Here is a 21,157-nt window from a genome sequence, read left to right as displayed (position 1 = left end):
GGGTCGGAGAGAGGGAAGTTGAGGAAGATAGACAGTGGGTCGAGGATAGGATGGTTGAGGGTCATATGGCAGTGGATCGAAGACAGATAGGGCAGTGGGTTGAGGATAGAGTTGGAATTTCTGTTGTCGCTCAGACACTTCTGTCAATCAGACAGATATTCAAGTAAGGTTGTAAACAATGTCTCGTTTTCGTAGTTACGCCCTGGGGATCTTTAGTTGCAGTTGTCATGAATAAGGTTCACACATTATGCGGTAAATATAGCCTAGTATTTGTAAACGGATAATTCTAATACAAATTTTGGTTTCAAACATGTAAACCATTTTATAAGAGCTAACACTCCAAAACACTCTCATTTTTTTTGCAGGCGTAATTTTCTGGGGCCAAAGTTCGGGTGAACGTCCATACCTTATCATTATAATATTTACCATGCTTATTCTGTTCCGGCGTGTGCTGACAGGTTGAACGCTTCAAAAACACCATTTCATTTAAAATTAATCAAACAACTGTTATTAAAAAGTAATGACAACTGATTTAAGCGTCGTCCATTCTAGCAATTTATTTTTCTCATATATACTTATATTTTGGAAATATAATCAAAACCTAAAACAACATAAAGGAGGCAAGGTTTACAATCGCGCTTGAAAATCTGTCTGAGTAAAAAAAGTGCCTGGTCTGCTGGATAAATTTTAATTGTTACGTGACGACGAACTTTATGAAAATATGCCATTTTAAGGGGAAAACACCACTCCGGGAAAGCGTATGCGACCGTGCTGTAAATATAATACATTTTCACGATTCAGTTACGTTCTGGTTGTTACAATTTTTCTAGCTCATCACTGGCTGTATGCAAGATGAGCAAGTAATTTCATTAGTCGCTATCAGTTGTAAATTCATTGTTGGAAATCGTGCTTGTTATTCCTAGGGTATTCTATCACATGACTATTATAAGTAGTCCTATATATTAATTTTATTACATAACAAACTCTAATGCTAGGTGTATTTAAAATCAAGCTTGTAGCCTATTTCTAAAATATTCCTGAGCTCGAGCGTGCCCTGAACCCCAGCCGTACCGTCGCACCCTTTTTTACGCTCCTCTTTTCTGGCCGCCAATATCCATCTGCTTCAAATTTTGGCCTGCGGTCAATGGATTTTTCCCCGAGCAACGACTTCGTGACATTGGCCAATCAGCAAGATGCAAAAGTGACGTAACAATGCCCCTTTTCGCATCCACTCAGACACTTTTCTTATTCAGACAGATTTTCAGTCGTGGTCGTAAACATTACCTCGTTTTCGCGTTGTTGAATTCTATTCGTTAGTTTTCAGTTGTGTTTCGGAAATTTAAATATAAATCAAATAATTCAATGATCGCTTTGTTTTTTTAGGAGTTTCAGTTTAATCGCAGTAATCAAAAATTAGTAAAACCACTCTTAAAATAACCTCCGAAAATTTTGCAATAATAAAGTATAAGAAGAATTTTCCGGGGGTCAAAGGTCCATCAACTTTGGGAACCCCTGATTTAAATTAACACAACACGCACACAATCAAAGAGGAATAATGGAGTGAGAAAGAGATGATCACAATAATTTTGTCAAACATGATGTACCGAGGACATCTTTCAAAAACTATTAATGCTTTTGCAAGTAGCCTTCCAAAAACTGGTTGGTCGCCCTCTATAGGGAAGCGGGGGACCTGTTTGAGCAACGCTGCCATGGAAGTTGTACATAACTGAATAAACACTTTGTTTCCGATTGTTGCAATCTATTTTAATAGTTTTGTAACTTGATGTTTAAACCGACCAGTGGTTGCGTCAGTCCCGTGGTAATCGGTAATCATTTTGCGCATGCGCTCTCAACCCTTTTTTTGTAGTTTAAAATTTTGGAAAAAAACTCACCCCCTCGACCGTTTCAGATCGTCTATTACAGTGTGCTGTAATATATGCATTTAAAAGGGCACTAGGCTTCGACGGTGGGTGGTACCAAAAGAACCAACAATTGCGCTAATTGTTTTAGATATTTCTTTCGGGTATGATTCAAAAAGAGTCCATGTAGCGAAACAATTTGTTTATTGCAGCTCAGCTTCATCATCGCAGCTGAACCAATATTCTGAATCCAATCATAAAAACCTTAAGTTCTATAAAAATTCCCTTTGTGTTTGTAGTTTCACCGTGAAAGCATTGATAAATTTAGCCATGTATCAGTACTCCAATCCATTCCTGGTTGGAACGACCTCGTAAAAAATCGGTTTGTATGTGTATATACCATACAATCAAATGTGCAGTTTCGGTGCCCACACTATTAGGTTTTCGATTTATATTATTAAGCCCCTCGCGACGGTCAAGCAGGTTGGCCGCAGCTAGTCATATCTATTGGGCAATGAATGTTGTTGGATTTTTCCGGAACTATGATGGACCAAATTCATATTTCCGTTAACTAGATAGATTTACACGGCATTTGACCTCAATTCTCTTGTATCACTTGTGGACAATAAGATTAATTGCGCATTAGTCGAAGCCGTGGTCTACTAAGCTTGAACACTTTTTGGAAGTCCCAGTCAATATATAAAACACACATCTTCAATGCCTCGAATATGGTTTTAATGGCACTTGTTGGTTTGAAACATGTACAATAGTTCTACGTTAAAGTGATATGGTCAGGAAATCGGGAACCGATTTTAAACTGGTTTAGTGGCACAAGCAACGGCTCATGATTTCCTTGTATAGGTAGTTGGACGGATCACAAACAAAAATGGGATAGAGAAAAAGAAAATTACAGTGCTGTATTTTAGGTTTGCATAATGTGCATCGTTCAGTACTACAAATGCTGCAAGGATGCAAAATACAGGACAACAAAACTCAACGTGTCCCGATTACAAGATATCGGTTGACCGTTGACACTCTCTTTAATGTTATGAATACAAAATAAAGCCTACACAAGACCAACTGACTAGAGCATATTGGGCAAAATGGCACACCTTAATTCTCCATTCTAGTAGATTTTAAAATGTATTAATCCTTTCACAAACCAAGTGGAGGTTTAGCACTCAATCAATTTGATAAAATTTTAGGCAAGCTGATATCGTGGCCAAAAAATCAGGAAATACGTTATTTGCAACAACGAATACAAATCGTATGACGTACTTGCGACTTTTCTATTAGATGGCATTAGAGAGAGCTCTAAATTTTTTTCTAATGCCTATATAGTATATGCCATACCTAGCCACTTATGTAAGCATGCACAATATAAAAAGGATGAATATCGCACGGACGTGTAGAGAAAACGTCACAGGATCTACAATATTTCAAAAAGTAAGATATATTACATATTTACAAACCCCTACACAAATTTGATGGCGACGCAAAATCTGAAGAAAATGTGAACAAAATCAAGTCTATATATAATCCCTGTTAGAAAGACCGGAACGTTACTTAATGCTTAAAATTAAGACTACAATCTCAAAGATTTTTAATGAAGAGTGTTCTTGCGCAAACGTAAAACGTATCACAGAGTGTCCCAAATCTTAAGTAACACACCCGGCCTTTCTAGACAGTGCGAAAATGATAACAGCATTCAATAAATAAGATAAACAAAAAATTCTATATTGACGTCACCTATGACTCAAACTAAAGAGTTTTGCTATGGGTCATTAATAAGCTCACTAGCTTCCATCCAGGCGATATATATAATTTTCTAACAAGTGGGCGAGTTGAATAAACCATCATAGTCTTGTAATTAAACATGGCTTCTCACAGTTGGCGTCGCAGAATAGTATCAAGAAGGCCTTTTATTCGCGTAGCCTCTGCTACATTTGACCCTTTCAAAAATGTCACTGGCAACAAATTCCTTGTTAGTTTACCTAACACTTCCGTCGTTGAAATGTCTACTTGTTGTCTTCAGATGCACTGTTAATCACTGGTTAGTCAAACCAAGTCGATCGTTAGCCTGAAGTTGAGCTGTAATGTGAGCATACGCTGCTGCATTTGGTGTGGCTGCCAGAGGAGGCTGAAGTGAGGATACCGCTGCATATGCTGATGGGGCAGCACCGTAACCTCCTGTTAATCCAGCTGTTTGAAATGTTGCGGTGTAACCGGTAGGATGGGTGGCGGCGGCGGCAAGAGGATGAGGTGCTTGGACTTGGACGCCGGCTGCTGTTTGGTAATGTGCTATCAAACAAAATATATTTTTGAGTATTCTATTTATTTCAACATGTATTGCTGCACACTAACACAACGTTACGCTACGTCTACTCATAGACGACGAAACGTTACAGAAATACATCTGTGTTAGTGTATAGCAAGTGTGTAGCAGACTCTTTACTTGAATAGTTTTTTTTATTCCATTTTTATATCCTTGCGTTAGACGCATACGGTTCCAATTGCGCAAGGGCATAGAGCAGGGAAAGGTAGGTAATCTTGCATAACCGCAACACATATAGTTAACAGTATTCGTATATTATACTTTAAAATCAAAAGTTCATTTCTATAAAATACAACTTCGTGAACGCGATTGTGTTCTTATTGCCAAATTACAAATACAGTCATGAAAAGTGGAAACTGTACACTTACAAACTACCAACTGAGTTAAATATATCAACTTACCCATTCCAGCTCCGACAGAGGCTGCCACGTCTTGAGCAAACGGCGAAGATGATGCGAGCTGCGCTGCGTACTGTTGACCGTAATCAATAATCTGAGTAGGTTGAGAAAAGGACGCATGTGCTGCCGGTACTAATACCCCACTTGGTGTGACATAAGCGGTTGCTGCAGTGGGACCATACGGATACAGCGCTGATACTCTGTAACATAAATAAGAACAATGTTACTTATCAGGAACGAAGTGTAGGATTCTGCTGTCTATAAAATTTCGCATATGACTAGACCAATCGGGTGCCCGAAAGAAGAGCTCATTTGAGGGGAAGGCTGCCGAGAGGTAACAACGACAGATAAAATCATTGATGGGTTAACGCTTTGTGAACGGTAGTAAAACCGGTCAAAACTTTGGTACATGCCCACTGCAAATTATTCATCATGAGGGCGTAATAGTAGAATGTCTATGCTCATGATTTGAAACTTCAGATGGTCGTGTGCAATGACAATCGAATAAAAAAAAAAAGACATTGAAATAAACCTCACGAAGAGTGTTCTAATAATATACACCAGAGTTTGTTCAATAAAACCACCAATCAACGAGCATATCTCGAGTTTGAGAAAAACAAAAAAGCACCCGCTCTACGACCAACACCACCAGGTTTTCAACAAAATAATCATGAAGTATTGTTAAATATTATGACCATTGATTCGGTCAGCTATAGATTTTATTCAATAACCAAAGCAGCACAAAATTCAAATTAAAATCAACCTTCAACAGTACAAAATATACTATGAGGAGTCTTTTTTTATATTCGGGGGCACACAAACCACCGAATGAGATGCGAACAATTTTGCTGGAGTCGTATTTTCGAATTCTCGGCGGAGTCTGGAAATTCTCAATTTTCTTGGATTCGGGGTCAAAACTGCAGAAAATAATTTGTTTCAACCCAGACTAGAAAATCGGAGTCGACTGTAAATTTTTATTTTCGACTCCGCAGCGCCGGAAATAATGTGGACTGTTTTATCAGTAATTTAACTCATAAAAGTCTATTCTTTCTAATATATAATCTCTAAGCATAGGGTACAATAGCATTTTCTATTGAAGTTATTCCAAGACCGCATTCATTTTGGAATATTGCAATTTAAATTCGGATAAAATATTTTTGTATATTTATACCGTTACGAGAAAGTTTATCTGTAAAAAAACAAATTTCGAACGTGGGGTGAAAAATGTTAACGATAAAATTCGCACAACAGACTATCCTTCCCTCATGGTTCATCAAACAAATACATCCCTTAGGATCAATAACAATCAAAATCAATTACCATTAAAGGCCTGAGTCGATTTTTTTTTTACCACTAAGAAGATCAAGAAAATTGAAAAAAGTTCGCTAACATTTCAATTTCATTAAAGATTATAGCTTGGCCCGCTGCGACGTTTGTTGTTATCGACATCTAATTACGAATAGACTGTTACAGACATATTTACGCAACGGTGGGAAATGGCGCCTTGTATGGCAATATTTGTAAACTTCGGAATAAGTCAAATAATTGACGCTATCAGTACTTTTAAATGACGGGAGGTTGAATATTTTGAATAAAACCATGGGTATAAACAGTTTGCAATCCCCAAATTAAGCATAAAAATATTGAAAATGGTAAAATATTGGAATAATTCTTCTGGGGTCAAAGATCATCGAAACATTCATTGTTGTTAGAAATAGATCCTGGCCACTAATTAACATGTTTTCAAATACCTAGAATGCTTGTAATTTCTTTTTTGGACTCAATGATAGATTGATGACATCAGCTGTGTGCGCGCACGCTTTCATGCCCATGGGATTCCAGAAGATCGTGACAGAACAAAAGCGTTGCAGTGGTTATCAGCTGCCAATGCAGCTATTTTGTTACTGACAGCTGTATGATTTAGAAATTAAGAGACACCTAAATGCTTACTATTCGGAAAACAATATTCGTCACATCTTATTTGACAGACGATCGAAAATACCTCGTTATGAATAGACTTGTCCTCGTGTGAAAACACGACATTGTCGACCATAAACATGGAAACGAATCTGGGCAAAATGCAACTCCGGCCGTTTCTATTTCAGCGACGTTATATTTCAGTATATATATTCGTTGTATTGTATGCGAATATACTCAAACCTTACACCAAAAGTTCTAAAGGTCGACATACATAATTACTTCTAGAGACAAAGCACAAAAGCGCAGATGATCCATCGCCAAATATATCATTCGCATAGATCCCATCGAACTAGTAAAGTATAATTTGTATATTAAAAAAGAAAATGGAACTTGTCCGAAGACTAAAAAAGCGACAATTGATTTCAATTTAAGCTGTGGCGTAGCTTATTACACAACCTACCTTTAGTTCATATAACTTAGTAAATTAAGAATAAATGCATCTATTAATCTCAAATTTTCCGCGATTGGTATCGAATTAAACTTAGATTAGTCATATATATAGAGTTTCTTAAACATACGAATATGCTTTTCAAATTTTTTTTTTTTCGACTTTTTAAGATTTTTCTGTACTCGATTAGATGCGTATCGAGTGCTCTGATTATAACGTGATGATGGAATATTAGCAAGTTCAGTATAATTCCACGGCAAAAACGTGACATCACAAAACATGAAAAAAAATGAATGTTGTTGTTTTATCACCCACATTCAACGACACAACAACGTCCAAGCACACGCATGATATTTAGCAAACAAACAAAAAACGAACCGAAGATAACACGAGGGGGCAGAAGAGAGGCAATCAAGTTCGCCTAGTAAGGATTTTCTAAGATGATTTTCACCATTGAAATCGAACAACAGGTTATTACAAACGCCAACCACAGTTTGAGAAGTATTCGATGGATACACATGCTAAAATCCCTTGAATCGCGAAGTTAAATGATAAATCTACCAATCTCCAAACTTCAGTGTCGAAAAAAGTGAAGAAAATTTCCCACAATCATTCAAAACAATGTTTTACACGTCATTCAACCAAAATAGAACATAATCAAATTTTATCATCATTTAGCGTCAAATGTCCAAGTACGGATATAATTCATAAACAGGTTTAAATCAAATATATTTCCAAATTATGATATATATTAAACAAGCCAGTGCAAAGAAAAATTTGGCATCAGTGGCTGTGATAATTTGCTGTTATAAAAGCCTCTAACATCGAAATTGAATCAGTGAATAGCAAAATTTTGAATCAAGTAACTTCTTTCTTTCATTACCAGTTATTAGGGAATTAATAGTGTTGTAATATTTGATATCAGTAATTACAACATGATTGTGATTTTTCTGAATTTGTTTTATGCAACTTTCAGGACTGAAATCATATTTCCGAATTGTTACAAATTTGTACGACATGGGTGCGTTTTTTCATTATGAACACAGCCATTTGAATAAAGAAAAACGCTTACTATTCCACAATTATTTTGGCCAACACGTAGCTGTTTTGTAAATTCAACAAAATAGGGTATTTTTGTTTTGTGTATAAACATCAGTATTTCTATCCACATTTCGTATCGCTGATCTCAAAACATTGAGATTTCGATGATAAATTCAACTTAAGGGAAAATAAAAATGATGTAATAATAAGAACAAGAAAAAAAACCACAAATAAAAAACGCGTAAAACACACCGCACGCGACGTCTATTATCAATATCTCACGTACATGTTTCATCACCTTTGCTGGCACAATTACCACGGCCTGCAACGGATTTTACAATTCGTAAATTATCTGTTATGGAAGGAAATAAAATATATAGAAATCGGAAGTGAACGCTGGTATGTAAATTAATTTGGCAGCAGGCTCTTCTGTCATAAATACACAACATTGCAAAAATGAAAATGACTTCAAAACTTGATAGATTTTTTGTGATTATTCCAGATATGAATTTCCAAGTAAAACGTCGGAAAAAGTGAATTTTTCCTTTATCGTCTTGAATTTACCATTCAAATGGTCATATTATTGTTAAAACTAAAAGAACCGAAATATAAGTCTTCAGATTTCAGAAATAGCCGCAAGATACTGTCGCATTATTTAAATAAATGTTCCTAGAATAACCGTTTTGCAGTGCTGATTGGAAAAGCAAAATCAAGCAAACACATTCGTTCTTACCCAAAAGGCGATTGTCCTAAAGTCTGAGGAACAGGTTGAATATACTGCGCGTAGGTTGTACCTTGTCGTGCAATAACATCTGAAAATACAGAAAAATAGACAATGTTACCCTTTACATTGTGAAAAGTACGCTAAGATAAATTCTTATTTCTTAGAGTACTGACCAACTACTACGCTAGTTTGTATCAATCAATATAACGTATTACATAAAGTCATGAAACATCAATAAACGAGTAAATAAAACAAGAGCTGGAAAAAACATGGGTAATGTTGGCTCCAGAAACAGACTCTTGTCTTGTCTACTCTCAGGTTTGGCGTACACCTGAATTCGACGACGCCGTGGGATGCATATAGGACTAATCTTGGACTGCCAGCGAAGTCAGACTCGTTAAGGTTGGGCGTACAACTAAATTCAGCATCTTTTTCTGTGGTCGCAGTAAATGTTGTTATAATACTAATACGTGGGGACGGGAACAAATTTGATTGGAAGGACGTATCTCATTTGCTTCTAGTTCAGTATTCTCCCAAACAGATGTGAAATTTGTTCGATGAGAAATTGCAAATGACATAAAAATTAACGAATAAAACAAGTTAAGTATATGATGAAAATATATAACATATAACATAAAAAAGTCGCGAGTTACCGACGGATATCGCTCGTTATATGGACGTAATCGATATGTGTCTCCACCACAGGAGATCTGACCCGCGTATCGACATTACAACACTCTTAATTGAACGGAACTGAGTGACATTATATTCCAAGCGACGGTTTTAATTAATTTCGCGAACATGTGTGGGTTGTCTTGTCAAAAGATGTTAACATTTATATAGAACGGAGTCGGTAACGTCAGTTCTTTGTACAAAGCACTTCAATGAAATAAATAAAAAGTCTAGTTAGAACGTAGGCTCAGTACATTTTGAAATTGTACAAAGTTAAGTTATCTTCTGAGCCATGTATTTGATATGGAGTAGATTCGTTTATACTAAATTCCCATGACAATTTCATACCCTATGTTGTCCGTGTTCGTTACATTGAACATAAAATTTCAGTCATTTTTTTACTATTTTCTAATAGTGTAAAACTTACGATAGCAAAAACATAACAGAACAAAAACCGGGTTCAAATTTCATTAAGACCGTAGAAATGTAGTATGGGAACGTTGTATAGGACAAAACACTGACAAAAGAGGGAAAGCGTAACTGAAAACTGACACAGACAATAGAAGAACCAGCATAATAGAATTCTGGTGGCGGCAATATAATTGAATCGACAAGGGGAAATGAAATACTGCTTCTATATTCTGCTATTAAATACCGGTGACTAGCGGTCACACAGACAAAACAGCGCTTTGTGTGGACGACGAAAGGGTTGTCTTGGTTCGATGAAAAGGTCTTTCGAGATCCCAGAGATTCATTCCTTGATTATGGGCATCAGCGCGAGTCTAGTATACTGGTACAAGCAAAACAAAACTTTTCATTTCCGCTCAATTCATTTAATTTGAAGTGTAGTCGAATTATTCAAAAGCCGGATATTGAAAGATTTGTAAACAACTGCCAGTCCCGCCATGTGAATTGGTGCAAATGGTACAAGTGGCCAACCGAAGAATTTTTTTTATGAATACAACAATTCGTTGAACCCGATGTGATTTGGATGTCCATATATTAGATTGACAACGAATACAAAATTCTACCATCTCCGGTACAACACAGAATAGCGTAAAGGTAAAAAAAAGATTTGACAAGACGGTGACATTATTCTGAAATTAGGGTTATTCGCTAGACGCAACAATCAACGCCTGCCTCGTCCCAATACAACCACGTATTATGACGCAACTCCGTGTGTTCTAATAAAAACATTAGAACGTTCATTGTCTACAAAATATAAACAGTCAATGTTTAAAGACAGTCACGTACCGGTCCCGCGCAGAAAAAATTGAAAACCCACGAAAACTTTTTGGTCATCAAAAGTTTTGTACTCGTTTTACCTCCATATTGATTAACCGTGGCGGTTATGTTTCGAAAATGGTGTCAGCAGGGGTATATTCGTGGGAGCGGGATCGAACTCTGTGAGCTTATAACCTTATAAAGCGATGACAAAAGAAACTGATGAATTCGAGTCAATATACGCGTTTAATAGCAAGTGAATATCATCTCATGAGAATCTGTGTCAGTATCTATTGTTCAGCGGAATTTCCAACGAAGGTAAAAAGCGGTATAAACCAGTTCAGGAAAACGCGCGAACATTTCTTACCAGCTTGTTTCTTTCAACGAATAACTAAAAACGGATTATGTTACCTAGTCAAACGCTGAAAACGGATACTCTTGGGTCGCGCGAGACAATGTATGTAATTGGGAAAACGGTTGGAGCCGCATAATTAAGGGACATTTAAAAGATTAGGATGCCGCTGATGAAGGACAAATGGTGCCTTGCAGTCGATCGTTATATCGTTTAATCAAACGATTCCACGCTTACGACAATACCGGCAAATCAATTTCTAAAATGATTCATTGTAAAGTAATAACAACCTGATCAAAAGTATTTAATATTCAAGACGGTTTAAAATGACATAAATTTGGCTGGTCACTCACTCAACCACGTCCACGCATGGGACAATCTATCATTTAAGGACCGAATTTTCTTGAAAAAAAAACGGCGTTACAGAAGTGTGTGTACCATTATGGAGGTAACTAATTTCGTTCGCCTACTATACTTCATTTTGTGTGTAAAGGGGCTGAAACCCGTGGGCAGGGGGTATACTCACTTGGTTAATACTTGGTCCTCGAACTCGTAATAGAACTAAAGTAAGAAAAATCGGAATGAAATTATGGCCAAACTCTAGCCTGGTACACACACTACGGCAGTACCAAAAAAGCTATATAAAATATTTTCAAGTGTACACATGAATAATGTCAGTACGTTTACAGCGTTATGAATCTTATGATAATGGGAAAATTACTAGTGCAATAAAAATTGAGCGAGAGAAAAGTGATTACCCTACTAAATTTACTAAAAGCCAACTATTTTACACACAATACTGCGGTAAAATTTATCGATGGCCACGAAGAAAATTGTGTTTCCTTGCTTCAGTAATTCATTGTTCTTATTCTAGGTGGAAATTTTTTTGCGACACTTAGCCCGTGTTATGTATACTACAACATGCAAAAATTTTAATGGGAAGTAAGAGTCATCAGCATATCATCTCACGATTTTCAACATATGCTATAAGGTTATGTAGCGTAATGCAGAAGCAACTAAATGATTCCTAATTTTCTCTGAAACGGCCGTATAAACATTCGCCGAAGTCTTAATTATGTTTCAGAAACATCACCACACGATAATGGAGCCTACCTAAAATGATTTTGAAAGGTAATTTCAAAATGTGAAATGTTCTTTTCTGCTACATTTTAGCGTAAGCGTAGAATCCCACATGCCACAAATCCAGTAAACAAACAAGTACGCCCTCCTAATACATGGACCAAGGTATAGAGAAGCCAAATATGCGCTGAAGTGGTGTATGACTGAAGTCGCCACGTCGTGTAACGACGTAACCAGTATGTAACTAACCAGCTAGTAATATATTAACGGGCTAATCGAAGGAATTCATACTAGTCGTACAGTTTATATGTACCGTCCAAGAGCCTAAAACACATTAAATCCACAATAGACGGTTGTAATCAACCGCCTAGGTGGTAAAATTAACCATTTGAACGAATAAAGCTATACTACATGATCAATATCATTTTAATTATTTCATAAAATTCACTTTATTTGAACTTGTTTAATTTTTTGACGTTTGAAATAAAAATATTTGGAACAAGGGTATTTTAAAATGATCAAAAAATAAAAAATCCACTTTTGAATTATTTTAAAGCTGTTTAATTCTGGAACACGCCTCCAAACTTTGAAAACGAATTGAAAATGAATATTTGTTCAATATTGGATATCGAGGCCCCTGCGGATTTTGAGTCCATAGGCTTCAAATAACCTCAACTATAGGCGAGTCTGTTCAAGACGCTCTAAAAGCATTTTCTGGAGGAACAACTTCTTGAATATTTACATATGGTGCGGTCAATATCAGTAAGAATATACATGAGATTGCATCAGAAAAGCAGATGTATAAATGATTGGATCTTGTTTAAATTTCATATGCATGAGCATGGGCTATAATTCGCGCGAAAACGTTGAAACCGAGATAAAACAAAACATTGGTGTCTATACTGTTATCAGAGTGAAAATCAAATGTCGTTTGTCACCACCATTTGAGTGTCACTAAAGTATAGACCAAAAATTCCGGATGCAAAACGTACCAAACCTAACCCAGAATCGGTAAAATTGATTCTATCAAACCACGTTGATTACACAAATATTTCATCGCAATCGCCAGGGGATTCCCACAGCTCGAAGTTAACTTTTCGGTGGCTAAAATAATTTAATAATTCATACTGACTTGAGTCGAAACCCGGGAATGAAATACAATAACCACGAATTACCATACTACCAAATTTTTTCCAAAACTTTTTCATATGTGAATACGAGAAGGCACGAAACTTGCCCCCTCCTTAGGTGGGCCGGCTTACCAAGATGACATCAAGCTCATCTGTAAAGTTGGCTACTGATATCAAGATACATTCCAGTAAGGAACCTCATAAAAAATTGAAGACTGAATTGGCGTCCGAAGTTGTGCGGTTAATTGAATACAGGTATAATGGAAGGGATATAATACATGTGATATTATATTTTTTGTGGATTACGACGATACCTGGTGGCTTACAAGAGATCAAATATAAAGGGTTAATTGGGGCTGCCATGTGCTGAGTTCTAACAATACATGCCATATATGCGGAAATGTTTCACATGCAAAAGCGACATTTTTGCTCTATCCAAGAGAATCAAAAATGTGCAAATAGAGGTGAAAACCCAAAACGAAATTGTTGATATGGCAAACGAGAGGTAGCTTGATTGGCAGTGGAACTCCACCAAAATTAGTTATATTTAAAATAACCACAAAGTTTCCATATGGTGGAAAGGTATAAAGCGCGATCAAGCCTGAGCCCTGGTTGTTACATCACAATATGTCATTGTTGACGTTTTATTGTCCCTTATCAAACTAACACAGCAGTATTACAACAGCAATATAAGAGGGCATCACTGTTTCAGTTCGACTCCAGCCCTTATTCGAACAAATTAATATTTGAATACGAACTTAAATTTGATCAGAAGTTATAAACCTTTCAACTTTTATTCTCTTCATCGTAGTGCCAGTCAAATAACAAACATTTTTTATTCTAAAACAATTCCTTGCCGTGATCGGATATCAAGCATGACGAAATCTAACGGCCGTGACCGACAGACATTATCATTCGAAGCAATGAGGTTGATAAAAGGGGAAACGTTTTTAAAAGGGCATTACTGGTGGGCCATACCCGAAATGTAAAATACAAGAACCACCAGTACTGACAATTATTCGCTTGCTCGTATGCAATGTATTATAACCCGCACACATACGAAGTAAACTATACCTCGCGAAAGGAGTAGAACGAATATTGTTTGCAACTGTGAATAACAAAATACCAATATTTAGCTTTTCTACCAACTCATTTACAATAATTTTTTTGTTTAGGGGTGAGTCAGTTTTTTTTGTACACGCAGCGATTAGTTTTTACTAACAATATCAAAACCATGTCAGTGAATAATGACATATACAATTTGTTTATTCAACCATACTATTCCGATAATCAATTGATTTACTTCGGATGGATCCCATGCTAACCAAACCGCTAATGCTGCCATGTTTCCGTTGCTTTACGGGGTATATCCTTACAAATCGCGACAAATGTAACTGGAAGTTACGTTATATTCAAAACCTTAGGACACGAATCGATCAGTACGATTTGATCAACATTATATAAATTCGTTAATTGGCTAGGTTTGTTTATATGAATGTCTTATAAAAAGTTATTACGATGTGGCTGATACTGGGACGGCGAAGAGCAAGTATACGTACTACGTAGTATTGATAGTATTAAGTTTTACGATATACACACCAAATTTCTGTTTGCATACCATAACATCTTCACGAGTGTCGTCGAGTGCTCCTGATTTAATACGAACGTTTAAAACAAGAGCTTATGTAAACTTTATTCCGTGTACTAGATTTCAAACATAGTTGACGTGGGCTGAAACGTAGACTAAGAGGAACCCGAATCGCCTGTTTTTCATATACATATATCAAAACTTATTTGGAAGGAATAGGGACAAATACATAACAGTGCTAGATTTTCGTCGTGACTTAACAATACATAAATACCTAAAATTTGGAGCCCCGTGGGTTTAATACCTCCACATTATAAATTGAAAATGTATGAAAATGTCCGAATCTATAAAAACTGGTCGATATTTGTCTCCATGTGGTGCCAACTCAATTTCATTTGATTATCATTATATGGTACATACGAAATTATCCCTTTTGGACATCGGTCTAGTTGTTAACGTCTCGTTCGTATAGGCACGGTCCCAGTTTGTATGTATTCAAATGGTTCCGCTTGGTTTCCCAATTAACAACTTACTCATCATAATCGATCTTGATTTCTTATCACTCAGATGCAAAGTTGTTAACTTTTTGTATACTGTCAACAACGACAAGGTAATTTACGGTTCAGTGATATTTCGACACGAAGCCAGCTTGGTATGCCAGCGTTTTTCGCGTTTTTTCCATTAGTCAAGTGCCGGCGTAAGGTTAGCGTGTGCCCACTGTCAAGTAACTCTAGTGAATTAACACTACAAGTGCGGCGAGAATATTCTTTTAATAATTAATCAAGCAGACTCGCCAAACTCACAAACGCCAAGATAACCGTTCGGTCTACGTGCAATGCAAGGATTAAAGAGGCCAAGTTACGTTTTCAATAAACATGCTTTCATTGGATATTTTAAGCAGTTTCGTTTGCCGTTTACGGGGTTCTGCAATTTGACAGGGTTTTCAAGCCATCTGTAATTGATGCTTGAAGCTGAAACACTCTTATCCGAAGGAGTAGAAACAACAGATACACAGAGCTAGAATAGATTCATGATGACACGATATATGCTATGCACGATATAAACAATTCCGCTTCTTTATAAACCAATTCATCTACAAAACCAATTTAACGCATCGGAATCGAATGTTTCCCATCAGTTTTGTGATAATAGGGTTTTTCTGTTAAGGTAACATGTGGTCATTTTCTCGCCTAAGCTCAAACAAGTTGCTGTTTTTAGTCAAAATATTATTTTGAAAGCGAAATTACGTTCGGAAACCTTATTTATAACGGTATACTTTCGACAGCTTGGCATTTTTATGTGTCGCTGGTTGCGTGAGATAAAAAAAATTGATAAGGTAGTAACACATCATTTAGTCTGTAATACGACTTGAATAACCACTTTTGATCCGAGCCATTTCATAAAACATCAATACTTGACAAGAGGATCAGAGTCCTAATATGTTGCTGCATCATATCATGCGAAATACAAACGGAATGTCCCTATTAATGATATCATTGGGCCATGTTTCGCGAATATCACATTTCAACGAATGTAGCAGATGCACTTGGTCGACTTTTCTGCTATCAACAGTGTGCGCAGCCCCATGGGAAGGCAGGTATAATGGCACAAGAGCATCGTCACCACAATCCGATGGGAAAGAAAATTGATGCAGTGAATGAATTTAATATTATATTCACAGGTTAAGAATTAGCTGTCGCATGATTTGACATAGTATCCTACTGGGGCAGATACAAGTCTACCAGAGAGTGTCATATTAAAAGGCTAATTGCCTCAACTAAGATAAAATCTCATACGATATATCCGAAAATATGTTCTGATTTTACGGTCGCCACTTAATACAGGACTACTATATGTTTTTCATCACTTGTTTGAAAATTATTTACATAAAAAATTATAACACCCACACAGTAACTTCTGTAAGTATAGCAATAGGGAAAATGTCTTACTGGTTGGTGTGACATGTTGTCCTCTCGGTTTGGCACCAATATAGGCGAGGTTAACGTTGGCTTTTCTTCCATCTATCACAGGATTGGGGTCTTTGCAGGCGAGTTCAGCTCCTCCTTTTTCGGCCATAGTCACCTGATATAATGAAATGAAACGTCACGGAATGAAAAATAGAAAGCATATTCCAAGTTGTTCTTTTGAACTGAACAATGTTCAATTCATAGAGGTCAGAAATTGATCGATTAGTTCGACATGTGAATACAAAGATGTTGGTTATTCACGACCATCTGAATTTTTTACACGATACCACACACTATGCCACAATAGATATGATTAAGCGGAATATCGAAAGTTAATTAATTCGGGTGTATGTTCATGGATTGACAATTTGTAGGCAACGGCGACATTGTTGAATTTTATTTTAAACGGGATTTTGGAATTTTGAGTTTGTTCGGGTTCAGTCATCAAAAAAAGAGCCGAGGTATAATTCTAATTCAACATATCCATTCAAAATGATGCAATTGGTTTGTGGCGATGAGAAACCCTATAATGCAGTGCATCTGTCATTGCTGCTAAATTGATTTACTGAAAGCTATGATCTCATCGTAAATGGGCAATCCTAAAAATAATCGCGTAATCTAAGTAATTCGTTCAAACTATTCGATCAATGACAATCACAATGGATATTCTGGAATGCCATCAATTTCAACAATATATGCGTCGGAACTAAACTGTGATAAAGTCGGAATGGATTAAACATCTATGTTAAATTCAATCTTTGGTTATACAAACTGCAGGACGTTTTCAACAAGTTACTTTATAGTATACGCTGTATACCAATCCCAACCTTACACAGCGCATAATTACATAGTTAATCGAAAAGTTTGAGAAAATAATTTCAAGTACTCACGAATCCATATCCTTTGGAACAAGAAGATACTCGATCCGTGATAACAACCGCTTCATCAATTTCACCGAATTGTTCGAAATACTTCCTTAGAGACGCGTCGTCAGTATGATATGGCAAACCTCCAACAAATATTTTAGTAAAAGTTGTGTCTTTTTGCGTGTGATAAGTCATATTTACAGGTTTTCCTGCACTATTTATAACTTGGTGTCCTACTGGTTGTGCAGTATTCGCAAAAAAGTTCGTTGTTGCCGCGCTCGTCATTATTGGTGCGGCTATTTGCCCCGGAGATTGACCGGCAACTGATAAAACTGAAGCTTGAGCGTTTGCTTGCAATTGTTGGAGAACTGCGGCGCTAGGTGGTTGGGGCACTCCTGTAAGGTTTTGAGTCGCTACCGACGGGATTATACCGTTGGCGGTTGGTAATGCAGTGTTTGAACCTAAAATGTACTGCGTCCTTAGCCCCGGTGTCTGGGATCCAGGCAACACCAGGAAGCCTCTCGATCCCGCAGAATAAGCGAGCGTTGTGGGGTCAATCGCTTGTCTGTGAGCTACACCCGGTACGTGGTTGACAGCACTTGTTGCTTCGGCAATAATCCGAGCCTTCTTTGCGCTTTCTTCTTCCGTGTTGTCTAAATTTGTTGAAACACTTGTAGATGGAATTGATGCTCCGTTGGTTTCTTGCTTGACGAGGAAAGGGCTAGCCCTGCGCTTTCTGTTTAAACTCTCCACAGTGGCTGCGTTCCGCGTTTCTGACTCCTCTGAGGTGAACAGGAAATTTGATGAAGCTAGAACACTATCAACCGAAACAGGCCTAATTTGAGGTTTCGCCGAGTTGAAGGCTGAAGATGTTGGGTGTAGGGTTGCCAAGTTTCCGTTTGTGCAAGCTGGTCGCAACGGAAGGGCAGCAGAGGTCGAATAAAAAATTTGGGTAGTAATTTTGATCTTTGTAGGTCCAACAGGGAAAAAATATGTTCGATGTTTGTGTTTCCCGGGAACTGCTTTGAATAGTAGCTCAGTGTACGTCGCGTAGTTTTAATGAAGATAATTAAATTTCACAACAAAGGGCGCCGCAAGTTAGCAACCATGTGTGATTGATTTTTCAGGGCAACACATGTGTTCCAGATTTCATGAAGGTCTATCAAATTACACTAGTACCTGCAAATTAGTGTTAATTCAAATAGTTACGCGTGTGGAATAATTAAAGTTGTCGCGGAAGAAAAGATATATTAAATATTTGAGGATAATGAAAAATCGAAATGACTAAAAAACGGCCATGTAAGTAACAAGAACAAACAAAATCCTTGCTTGAAACAAAGTAAATCTTACTCGAAAACTGCGACAGACTGAAGTTTGAAATTTTTCCTGGCCTGCTCATAAATATAATTCACTAAAAATAATTAAAGAGGTAATAATGTAGGTTTGCTACCTAGAATAAATGATCCTTGAACCAAACGTACCCGTAGAAAGGAATACATAAAGTCTTAGGTCATAAAATAGGCACCATTTAGAAATACCATAGAACACAGCGGGACTACCTGCCTGCATAATCTACCTCTGGTATATATTTGTATGTATCCATTGATTCAAACCACACCAGTCATTCGATACTATCGAAAACGAACAAGAAAAATAGTCTTAAATATCTGCCGTTAGGTATGGTGGTTTGAATTAAGTCACTGGGTGACGGTATACGGCTCGGCTAAGAAAACGTCTCAACCTTACATGGCTACCGGGTTTACAGTCGGGAGATGATAGTTTATACATCGATAAGGTATGTTCTGAGCGCGACGGGAAAAAAAGTCAAACAATACATTTCGAGATCTCGAAAAGCATTAATATTTCATTACGGTAATTGCCGACCCTTGTAGTCGAATGGTTAACAACACACACGTGAAGTCAAACTCTGGGAAAGTTTTTCAATGAAACTAGTCGGCCAGTACGATAGACAAAATATATTGTGTTATACAATGCGATTGCGCGCACTTCCTGGATACATAGGTGTGAAGTATTACATTATTTGGAGTTACGTCATATTCTAGCGTACCATATAAAATTTGTAGAACAAATAAATAAATTATCCACCCATATAAGTAAAATGTCTCATATCATCGATAAGAATGAAATGCAATGTATTGTACACAGCGCCACCAAAACATTTCTTCCAATTCTAGTCTGGTTCTATTGTAATTTATATAATTACTTATCCCAATTGATGGCACTGATTTGATTATTGAGTGGTTCAGCAGACAGTAATGTTTTTACGAAAATCGCTAGCTATTTTGTTCATTCATTGCTCTAATGGAAAAACTATATAATTTATTATTACCGCTGATTAACGTCTACCTGCAGCATTACGTAATGTTACCTTAAGCTTTCGCCAGCAAACTATGAATTTCTATCTCCAGCGTAACCGTAGTCGCTTCATGCTCAAATGACTGAAGATAAGAACACACAACACGTGTGCGCTATCAGCTGATAGCATGTCGATGTCTATAAAGTTTGGAAGTTTACTTAGCGCTCAGTAATAAATTACTGGCCATAAAATTTATAACTAAATCCTTAAAAGCTTTCTTGGACAAGACATTTTGACATATTCGCGAAAAGAACAACGACCTAATATAAAATTGAGGACAAGCTCAGTCAATAGTTTTCTGAAAAAATGCCGTCGTCAATGAAGTAGAATTATACTGTTCTAAGTGTACAATACGAGGTCTATCACGGGGCCGACACAACAGTTAGTGTGATCGCAATAAAAAGCGTTTCAAATCGAAACTGCAATCTCGTGAATCTAGGCAAATATGTTTTGAAACAAACATCTGACCAAGGCTGGACAATATTCGAACACCACTTGCGATAAAATTACCACCATATGTTAATAATGCACGCAATTAACCGACACGGTACTACTGTTTTGACACTAGCACTTTGACGACCTGCTAGGCCAAACTTCACGCAAAGATAATTCGCACCGATTATCAAAGTATTACCCGTAGTCCTACCAAGGTCGATTGTGTTTCGTTGTCAGTTTCTGAAAATGCTTTCGATGAGGTGATTATCATTTTCCAGCAAGGAAGGAAGTTTAGAATTACGTTCACTACACTAGAATTGCTGCTAAGTTTGCATTTGTCAGACAATGGGCTAGATATGTTTCCATATTAAAGGAAGCGCATCTGGACGCACTGTCAACGTATGGTCGGGTTAATATTAGCATCCGATTTCCCATGTCTGCTGATTACAAGAACACCAGTTATCAATGCAAACATAGATTATATTAGTTCTATATTATGCTATGCGAGAGAAAAGACCATCTGCACAGCTAGTTTAAATGACGGCCGAATTCTTGATAGGGGTTTCAGGTAAATGAGACACACTTTACTGAAATATAGCGCTTCCACCTCATTTTGTGTCTAAAATATAAAACAGTTGGTATAAAACTGTATTCTAACTTGGCTACTGCGTCACATTGGCAATCATGCCTAGATAACTGGAACAAGGAAGTCCCAAAACCATTATTTCTACACAAACGTGT

The 21,157-nt window shown here is 37.0% G+C and overlaps 1 protein-coding gene across 1 annotated transcript; it reads right to left on the bottom strand.

Moving 5' to 3' along the window:
• Positions 1–2,572: 2,572 nt before the first annotated feature.
• LOC120331739 (RNA-binding protein 24-A-like) lies at positions 2,573–18,647 on the bottom strand. The gene is made up of 5 exons (XM_039398879.2): positions 17,629–18,647; positions 16,721–16,853; positions 8,735–8,813; positions 4,596–4,792; positions 2,573–4,160 (listed from the first exon to the last, which is right to left on the bottom strand). The coding sequence occupies exons 1-5, from the start codon at positions 17,887–17,889 to the stop codon at positions 3,907–3,909; spliced, it is 924 nt and encodes a 307-aa protein (XP_039254813.2). The 5' UTR covers positions 17,890–18,647; the 3' UTR covers positions 2,573–3,906.
• Positions 18,648–21,157: the final 2,510 nt, after the last annotated feature.

This window comes from Styela clava, chromosome 6 (genome assembly GCF_964204865.1).
Source record: "Styela clava chromosome 6, kaStyClav1.hap1.2, whole genome shotgun sequence".
NCBI classification, from domain to species: domain Eukaryota; kingdom Metazoa; phylum Chordata; class Ascidiacea; order Stolidobranchia; family Styelidae; genus Styela; species Styela clava.
Note: the sequence above shows the minus strand (reverse complement) of the source record. Positions and strands in the feature narration are given on the sequence as shown.

Bases quoted from the DNA above. Each gene is read 5' to 3' on its own strand.
- LOC120331739 (XM_039398879.2), bottom strand. From the start codon at position 17,889: ATGACGAGCGCGGCAACAACGAACTTTTTTGCGAATACTGCACAACCA. The intron at 16,854-17,628 runs GTGAGTACTTGA...TCATTATATCAG, and splicing joins GTTCCAAAGGATATGGATTC to GTGACTATGGCCGAAAAAGG. The intron at 8,814-16,720 runs GTAAGACATTTT...CTGTATTTTCAG, and splicing joins ACAACATGTCACACCAACCA to ATGTTATTGCACGACAAGGT.